General features: G+C 59.0%; 1 protein-coding gene across 1 annotated transcript; it reads right to left on the reverse strand.

Moving 5' to 3' along the window:
- Positions 1 to 2,346: 2,346 nt before the first annotated feature.
- Positions 2,347 to 8,820, reverse strand: INPP5J (inositol polyphosphate-5-phosphatase J). The gene is given in 12 exon segments (XM_009705284.1): positions 2,347 to 2,780; positions 2,783 to 2,957; positions 3,103 to 3,207; positions 3,467 to 3,559; positions 3,976 to 4,113; positions 4,379 to 4,568; positions 4,928 to 5,037; positions 5,446 to 5,557; positions 6,151 to 6,326; positions 6,397 to 6,513; positions 7,094 to 7,202; positions 8,717 to 8,820. Coding segments are annotated over 12 exon segments (1,836 nt in total). The 5' UTR covers positions 8,794 to 8,820.
- Positions 8,821 to 9,122: the final 302 nt, after the last annotated feature.

A 9,122-nucleotide genomic window follows, 5' to 3' on the forward strand; every position in this document is an offset into this window, starting at 1 on the left:
CAGGGCCCAGGTTCCTTGTCCCCTGTGTCCACCAGGGACAAGGCCGAGCGCACAACCAGGCACCCAGTAGCACAGTGGGTGCTGGAGCCTGCCCCCCCAACAGCAATGACCATCTTGGAACAGGACCTTTCTGGAGGAAGGCGAGCGCCGGGAGCAGCACAGCAAGGGGCTGGGGGCTCAGCACACACTGCCTGCATGGCACACTCTCAAGATGGCAGCACCGGATCCAGCCTGGCCAGGGAGCAGTGCCGAGCCACCCACATGCCTGCCGTGGAGGGGCACAGGCAGCAGGGTGAGTCGGTGCTAGGGGCAGAGTGTGCACCACAGCTGGAGTGTCATGAGGCCTCAGCCCGCTGGGGTTATGTGCTGATGGTGCCCCTCACTGCCTTGCTGTCCTCAGGTCTGGGCAGGGTGTGCAGGTGCTACAAGCACCTGGATAAGTGCAAGCACCACATCGCACCCAATGAGGTGAAGTACCAGCTGCACAACGCGGACACCCGGGTGCTCTTCCACTGCAACTGCACTCGCAGGTACGCGTCCAGGAGGAAAAGACAAGGCTTTTCCCACCATGACAGGGCACTGTGTGCACATAATTTGGAGTCAGATGAAGTGGGTCCCAGCAGGATGCTCACCCTGGCCAGCAGCTGCTGACTGCTGCCCTTCTGTGCCCACAGGCTGGCACGGTTCCTGCGCAGGGCAGGGGACCTTAATGATGTGGAGGTGGCTGTCCTGTCTGACCGCATTGCCACAGACTGCTTTTTTCTGGAGCCGCCCACTGACTGCAGCCTGGCTGAGGGGTCCCAGCACAAGTAAGTGTGGACGGTCAAGGGAATGTGGCCTGTGTGGGGCTTCCTACCCTGCATGGACAGGAGGGATACCCTGATGCAGCTGAGTGCTGTCCTGCAGGGTTGGCATGAAGCTGGCATTGCAAGCATTATCCCCTGCTCTGCTGTGCCATGAGCAGGGCTGGGGTGGAAGGCAATGGATGTCAGTGCTGCAGTGTTAACACTGATGCTCATAGCTTCGCTTCTCTGGCAGCTGTATCACAGCAATGCGGGCTGTGCTAGTGCCTGCACAGCATCTCAAAAAGACTGTAAGGCAATGGGGTCCCCTGCCTGTGACCTCCAAGGCCAAGCACCCAGACTGGAACACACAGGACAGTGGTGGCACCCTCTATGAGCAATGCCTGCAGCTGGCCTTGGAGCAGAAGCTGGGCACTCAGCACCACACAGTGCCCCGATGATCCCCAAGAAGCACTGCCTCCTGTGGGAAGACATGCTGTGCAACAGCCATGGAGCAGAGCTGCTTGATATCTGGTCCTTGAGACAAAGGATGGCACTGAGCATGGCTGCTGGCATGGCTGCTGGCATGACTGCATGGAGCTGGGGGTGGCCACAGCTGGAGCAGGCAGAAGGACTGAGAAGCCTCTCAAGAAACTATGGCTGGGGGGAGCGGGGGGGTGTAGCTGTGGCTGCCATCTGTGAACATCAAAGGAAGGGGAAAGGAATAGGAGGGCTTTGGTAAAACCCACCATCTTCCTTCCCTGTTGTGCCCTGGGGTGGGGGCAGTGGCCCCCCCTTCCTGGATTTGTGCCCCTTCAGCTGGGGGGCCTGAGCACTGTGGTGTGATCCTGACCCCCTTCCCCAGCCAGGGTGGGAGGGGTGCAGGGAGGGCTGGGGTCTGTACTGGCTCCCAGGCCTGCGGAGAGGTAGGGGGCAGCAGCCAGAGGCAGGCCCAGGGCTCTGCCCTGGGGAGGAGTCAGTCCCTGTCTGCAGAACAAGCTAAATAAAGGGTAGTCTGAACATGGTGTGTGGTGCCAGGGCTGAGCCTGCTGTTCAATGCTGTGACCCCAGGGGCTAATCTTGTCCCCTTGCAGTAAGCACAGTGCAGCTAGGGTGGGCAGGATGGTTTATTTTGTTACTTGCGCTACATCCAAGGCTGAGGCATGGTGGTAGCAACAGGGAAGGAGCAAGCTTCAATCTCAGGGGTACCCTGAGGTGGTCCTCACTCTATGCCCATCACCATTGACCCCAGAGCCCTGCCCTGGGCTCCTGTCCCACCTCAGGTGGGAGGCCAGCCCTCCTCCCATAGGACTGAAGGGTCTTGCACTTTGAACTTCATGAGGGGCTCCCCTGCAACCGCACTAGACCAGCCTTGCTCTCCCCTGTGCCACCTCCCAGCCCTATCAGGCCTGGGAGAGCAAGGGGAGGGTCCCTACCTGCCAGGCACACAACAGGGGTAAAGAGTCACTGCAATAAATAAGGGAGAGGGGTGTCTACAGCAGGAAAGTGGCAGAGGAAAGCACACAGCAAGCACACTACAGCAAGGAGGGAGGAGGCCATGGTGTCAGCGGCCCATGGCACAACTACGGCTGTCCAGCTCTTGGGGGCTGCTCCCTTCCTTTGGAGAGGTGCTGCAGCTTGGGGGGCTGGTGGGGGTCATCCTCCGGCAGGAATAGCCCTGGTCCACGCTCTCCCTCCGCCGGCCCATGGCCTGGTCGATCATCTCCAGGCGGAGTGCAGGCAGCAGGCCCAGGTTCCTAGGGTCAGCCCTGGCCAGGGGGTTGTCAGCAGAGATGCGCCGGGGGCCACACTGCTCACGCACAGTCTGGTAGAAGGGACTGCCCTCCTGGCTGTCAGCTGCCCGCCCTGGCTCCTTGGCTTTGGCTCCACAACACCCCAGCTCCTCCTGGGGCAGGTGGATGGTAGGGATGTCTCCAGGGAGACCACAGCGGCTCTGGGGTGACGGGCTGCGGCTTGTACCCCTGTCTCGGCTTGAATGAGGCCCTGGAATTTGGCCAGGCTGGGGCTTCTGCTCCGGTGCCGTTTCATCTTGCCTGGGCTGGGGCTACGGGATTTGGGGGCCAGCAGGACAAGCGTGCTGTCATCTTCCTCTTCTGAGCTGCTACCCGAGCTGTCCGTGGGGCTGCTGCCCTCCTCTGACCTGGGCAGGGAGATCTGCACCCCTGCATCAGCACTGCTGGCTGATCCTCACAGGGAGCTGTGAGTCACCACAGCAGCTGGCTTCCTCCAGCCAAGCACCCTTACACACATCCCCCCTGCCTCCCTCAGCCCCTCACCCTTGCCTCTTGGCCATGCTGACCTGGAAGGGTTCAGTCACGCCAGCAATGCTGCTGGAGGTGTTGCTGTAGTATCCAAGAATGTACTCGCCCTTCCCCTTGGGCAGCGCCTCCTCCGAGAACATCACCTAGAGCCCAGAGACAGCTGATGGGCACCAGGGCTGGGCACAGGGGTGTGCCCCCTCCCACCTCCAGCCCCACAGAGAGCTCCAGCCTCAGCTGAGTAGAAATCCCTGATGCCAGCACAATAGGCCTGGCGAAGGCTCAGCACAAAGCAATAAGGAGATTCCCTCCTCCCTCCAATCAGGGGCACAAAGGGGCCACTGTCCCCCCACAACTGGGCACTCATGCCCAGTAAGAAACACAGCAGGGCTGTGCCCAGCTCACCTGTGCACACAGCTGCTTCTCTAGGCAGCGCTCTCCATCATCACTCCTGGCCCAGACATAGGACACGTAGTCTTTAGGATGCCGAAAGCCCACCTGTGTGCATGTACATGGAAGAACACAGGTGAGGGAGAGGAACATCAGCCCTACCCAGCACCATCACCCATGCTCAGCCTTAGCTCTCCTCTCGCTCAGCCCCCTCTACTTGCACAGGGAAGCCAAGAGCTGCCTTGCACTCATCCAGCAGCGCCCTGGCCCCCAGCCCTCCAGGAGTGCTGGCCTTTGGACCCTGTGGGGCCCACAGAGCAGGAAGAAGAGGGAACTGTTGGATCTGAGCCTCCTGAAGCAGGGTCAAATGCTGCTGCTAACTGCCAGGGCTTCCCAGGGGAAGAAACAGCACAGGTCCATGCCATGCACCCATGTCCAGTGGTGGGGGGTAGCTCAGAAGGGATCCCGCAGTGCTGTGCGGTGCTCCCCACTCCCTCCAGCCCCAGCACGCCCCAAGCCCCTACCCGGTAGAGTCCTATCCAGTCCCAGGAGCTCCGGTGGAAGCCAGCAGCCATCTTGTACCTGACAACTGCTTGCTCAGGCCTGCTCCATTCGTCAGCCACATAAATCTCAACCGGGGGCTTGTCTGCCTTGGAAGCAAACTGTCAGAGACACATACATGGTGAGCAAGGGCATGCCAAAGAGAGCTGCCCCTGCTGCCCAGGGTACCTGTGTAGGGCTAGACCCTCATGCATACACCAACAGCATCCCCCAGCCACAGTGGCAAGACAGCTGAGCTTGCCAAACAAAAATCAAATGAGCCCCGCATACCCCATCATACACTGCACACACTAGCTGGGCATCTCACCCCTGCAGCTCCTGCCTGTGTGCCCAGTGGCCCTGGGTACACACTTAGTGCCATCTTACCTGCACTGCAAAGATGGCAGCTACTGGCTTGTGGTCGCTGATGGTATACTCCATATGGCTGCAGTAGCAGAGCTGGCTCACTGACAGGATGCCCTGGCTGGGCCGGCGTCCGCTCGCACCAAACCCAACAGTGGGAGATTTGATCTTCCAGAGGATGCGGTCAGTCCAGGCAGGTTTTCGCTTCTTGGCACTGCGGGGCACAGAGGGGCATCTCTTGCCTGGCAGGGGGCAGTGGGCTCCACCCTAAACTGCCTCCCCCTGGCACTATGGCACACAGACAAGGGATGCAGCTATCCTGACACACAGCTCAGTGCAGCTGCAGGGACAGACCTGCGCTGGCACCAGCATGACAGTTGTGTCCCAGCCTGCCATCCCCAGTGCAGCCCGTGCCCATGCCAGCATGGCTTCCCCCATCCATCCACACTAGCACCAGCCTCTGCCCTGCTGGCACCAGCACCCACCCTGGCTCTGAGCCCCACTACTCCTCCCGCATCCCTGAGCCATGCCACCCACTCCCAGGCCCAGCACACACAAGCTCTGCACTGCTACCTGCTGTCATACTTGTTGGTGCCCACATCGAACTTGAAGGTCGGTGGGAAGTTCAGGGGTCCCTCCTGAAAGCCACTGAGGACAGGCCAGGTGCTCTTGGCAATGTTCAGCTGTGGGGAAAAAAAGCAGGTTGGGGAGCACATCAGGCGCCATGGCCAGACCCCTTTGCAAGCCCCTGAGACCTCTCCACGCCCAGCACACAGTCATCCCTGCCCCTCTTCTGCCTGCCCCACACAGCTCTCAGGGTTTGTCCACGCCCTGCAAGCAGCAAGTCCATAGACCCAATGCCCCCAGCTCTTCCTAGCACACTGATAAAGGAAGCGTGTGCCCAGCTCCCACAAAGACCATCCTGGGACTGTGCTGCACCTTCCCCACAGAGCCAAAAGAGCCAGGCACCTTTGTGCCCTATGGGCAGCAAGGGCCCATGCCCTGTCCTACCGCTGCATGGGCAGTTTTGGCAAGAGCTGAATGCCACTCAGGGCCCAATCAAGGCTCAGCAGCATGCTCATCCTTCTCACCTGGTCCTTCTCCCAGAGCTGGCTCAGGATATTGCTGTCGACAGCATACTTCACAAAGCGGATGTCAAGGCTCTCGATGCGAAAGTTGAGGTCCCCAAACCAGAACACAAGGCTGTGGGTGGGAAGGAGGGCAAAGGGCTGGAAGGGCCAAGGCTACCAGAGCCAAGCAGCACAGCAGGATGAAGACATCCTCAGCCTGCGGGCAGCCTCAACCTGCAGCACAGGCACTCTCAGGAACACCACTGCCGTTCAGCACTCAGCCGACAGCTTGGCCAGCTGCCAGACCTGACAGGATTCCTCAGGTAGGACCAAGCACCATTAATCAAATGGGCCTGGCTTTCCTGGGGAGAAACTGAGGGTGGAAATTTCCACTGTGAGGCACCCACTGGAGTCAAACCGCACAGCCAAGATACTAGGCCCTCCACCTCACCAGTCCCAAACGCCAACAGCACCAGTATGGCAGGAGCTGCACTAGGCCTGGATGTGCCCCAGGGGAGAGCAAGGACCCTTCTTAACACCTACTCCACCATGCTGGGTCCCCACTGGGCCACGGGACAATTTTGCAGCTCTGCAGGCAAGACCCCATCTCCAAGCTCTGCTGGGATTCAGGGGACAGATCCCAGACCCTATCTGGAGGGAGTCAAGGACAGGGGCTGGCAATAGAGCCCTGGCCCAGATTGAGGAGCAAAGTGGTGGGGTACGCACTCATGGTCCAGGATGCCGCTGGCTGCATGCCCCTCAAACTGCTGCATGTGCAGTATGGTGGCAAAGTCCTCCTTGCGCTGCTCCGCCTTCTCCAGGTGCGCTGGCAGGTGGCAGTTCAGGAAGCAGACCATGTGGCCGAAGATGGAGAGACGAATGCTCACCCCACCCTTGTTGCCCTGCACCGAGAGGATCCCATGACTCCTTGGGAAGCCAGCCCCTCACCACCTCCCCCAGGGCCACACTCACCCAGTAGCCTCCCAGCCCCGTCCTCGTGCAGTCTGTCTGGATGTCCTGCAGGAAGGGGAGGTGGTAGTACTTGGCAAATACCAGTAGGATCACACCTTGCATCCGCACTGTGCTGACCTGGAACAGGAGCAGGGGCTGAAGCAGGATGGTAGCCACAGCAGAGCCCACAGGGGCAGGGACAGCTTCCCCTACCTCCAGGCCATAGGGGGAGCACCTCCATCCTTTGCATGCCCCCCATCTTGCAGATGACTAACAGCACATTTAGTCCAGAGATCTATGCACACCCTCCTGAATACTGACAGCTGAGATAAGCCCAACAATGCTAAGGCTCATGTATGCTCTGGGGCAAGCGCCCTGGGGAGCTGAACTTGCCCTGGGACTCACAGGCTGCTGCCAGCAGCACAGGCTTGTTGCCACATTCACCTCCTCACCCTGGTGCAATGTAGCAGGCAACAAGAAGTGTCCCCAAAGCACCACAGGGGAAGCCTAAGACACAGAAAAGGGAGCAAGGTGGCACAAGCTAGACAGCACACTGGCAAGATGCACCACTAGCCCTCAGGTCATCTCCCCACGCTGCTTGGATGGCTGCAACCTCTCCAGCCAGCTCTCCCACCACACCTCCTCCCTCCCCATGGTCCACCTGCCTAGCAGGCAGAGAGGGAACACCAGCTGCCCAGCCCCTTTGCGGCCTCCTTACCAGGACAAAGTGGAAGGGGCTCAGCACATCCATGAAGAGCTCGCTCCACTGATCTGTGAAGAGGGCATCCTTCAGGCGCTTGTTTATCTTAGAGTTCACCTCTTGCAGCCTGGGAGGAAGGGGACAGGTCCCTCAGCCACACCTGGAAGGTGTCTGCGTCCCAGCTAGTGAGAGCTCCTTGGAAGAGGTGCCAAAGCACAGTGCTGGGCAACAGGGCCAGGGTGGGAAGGGCCGTTCAAGGTAGGACTGTGGGTTTAGAGCACAAACCAGCCATATCCTTGCTCCAGTGATGCTGGGCCATATGCTAGCAGAAGGCAGAAGTGGCCCTGAATCCATGAGGCCTTGGCCCTTTTTAATGCAGGAGCAGTTCAGCTGCACAGGGCTGGGCAGCGGTCTAAAGCCTGTCTCTAGGTGCAAGAGGGGCTTACAGGACATTTCAGCTGCATTAGTCTCTACAGAGAAGCCAAGTCTCACTGGTACTTCAGCATAGGGTGTCCAGATGCATCCTAGCCACCAAGCTCAGAGCAGCAGCAAACAGAAGGTTAGTAGTGCTCCTCCCAGCTCAGCAATTAATGAGAAGAGGGAAGGAGAACATCCCAGAGAACGGCAGAATCAGGAAATGTCTTGCCCAAAAATATCAAGTGTTCAGGGCACAAAGACACAGGGCAGAGGAAGGACACAGCCAGGCAGAGACACCCTGCCCCATCCAGGACACAGTCCCAGCAAGTTCCTTGCTGTCAGCTATACCCCCTACCCTATCCATCCAGGCTCAGGTCTACCTCTACAGCCCCCACAGCCCCATCCTGCTGGTCTGCAAGGCCAAGGGGACCAGGAGACTGGCTCCCACACAGCATCGTAGCTCCAGCAGCCCCACCCTTACATTGCTCTCTCCCTGGGGTGAGGAGCACTGGGGGAGTCCCCAGGAGTCTCCTGGAGGCAGATACAGCTCTTCCACCTCACACCCACAGGCAGAGGCTGCTTTTCACTTCCCGTGCGAAGGCAAAACATCCCTGGTCTTAGCAGGAATCCACACATGCCACGGCAAACCTCGAGGGACCAGTTTGCCCTTAGAGTGTGGCAGAGCTTGCCTCACCAGCCACACCAATAAAGCCTTACCACACCGATGTGGCGCTGCCTGGCCAGCAGTTAAGTGTTGCCAGAGGCACAGAGCCAATCCAGCCGCGAGAGAACAGATTTGTGCCCTTGAGGCCTGCATATCATGGGCAAAAGCTCAGATGAGGAAAACACTCCCAGAGGACTCTGGCAGGTGAGTTAAATGCCTCTACAGACCTGACCCCAGGACTGCCAGGGCTTACAGCAAGGGCAACACTTGCTAAGGCCTGGCTCTGCACAGCATAGCCAGCTACAGGCTATTCAAGGGTTCAAGGCTACTCAGGATTCAAGGGTTTCAGTTCCTCTTAGCACTTCCATTTTAGTAGGAACTGATGCTCCACCACCTTTTCTGATATTTTACTGCTTGTGATGCACACCCCTCGCTGCTCATCATGTTCCAGGGAGGTTGGGGCTGCAGCTCTTCCATTCCCCACCCCCCAGGGCTATGGGGAACCCCTGAAAGGGGACATGGCAGGGGAGGGGAGGGGGCCCTGCACCTCACCCTCTTACCCAATAGCAATCACGTCCGCATCATTTGTCTCTCCTGTGTTGAGGTGCAGCAAGGATGTCACATCATTCGGGGGCATGGCTGTGCCCACATTCCAGGTGACCACTGTGATGCTTGGGAGGACAAAGGAAGAACAGGCTAACACTGGGGCTCAAAGGTGTTCCCTGTCCCCCCTCATTCAGCCTCCAGCTCCACCAAGGAAGCTCTCTCCTGCAACAGAAGTGGCCACAGCTGAAGCTTAGCCAGGGCACGTATACCAGGTCCTTAACTCCCATTTGAGGGAGACAGGTCCTTGCCTCTAAATTCCCCCAGAGTCTGCACCTCGGTGCATGGCAAACCCCGCTGTAACCCAAGCTCTGGTGAAGTTCTAGAAACCAGCACAAAGAGCCCTCATTTTCATCACCACTG

This window comes from Cariama cristata, unplaced genomic scaffold (assembly GCF_000690535.1).
Source record: "Cariama cristata isolate BGI_N322 unplaced genomic scaffold, ASM69053v1 scaffold22508, whole genome shotgun sequence".
Taxonomy (NCBI): domain Eukaryota; kingdom Metazoa; phylum Chordata; class Aves; order Cariamiformes; family Cariamidae; genus Cariama; species Cariama cristata.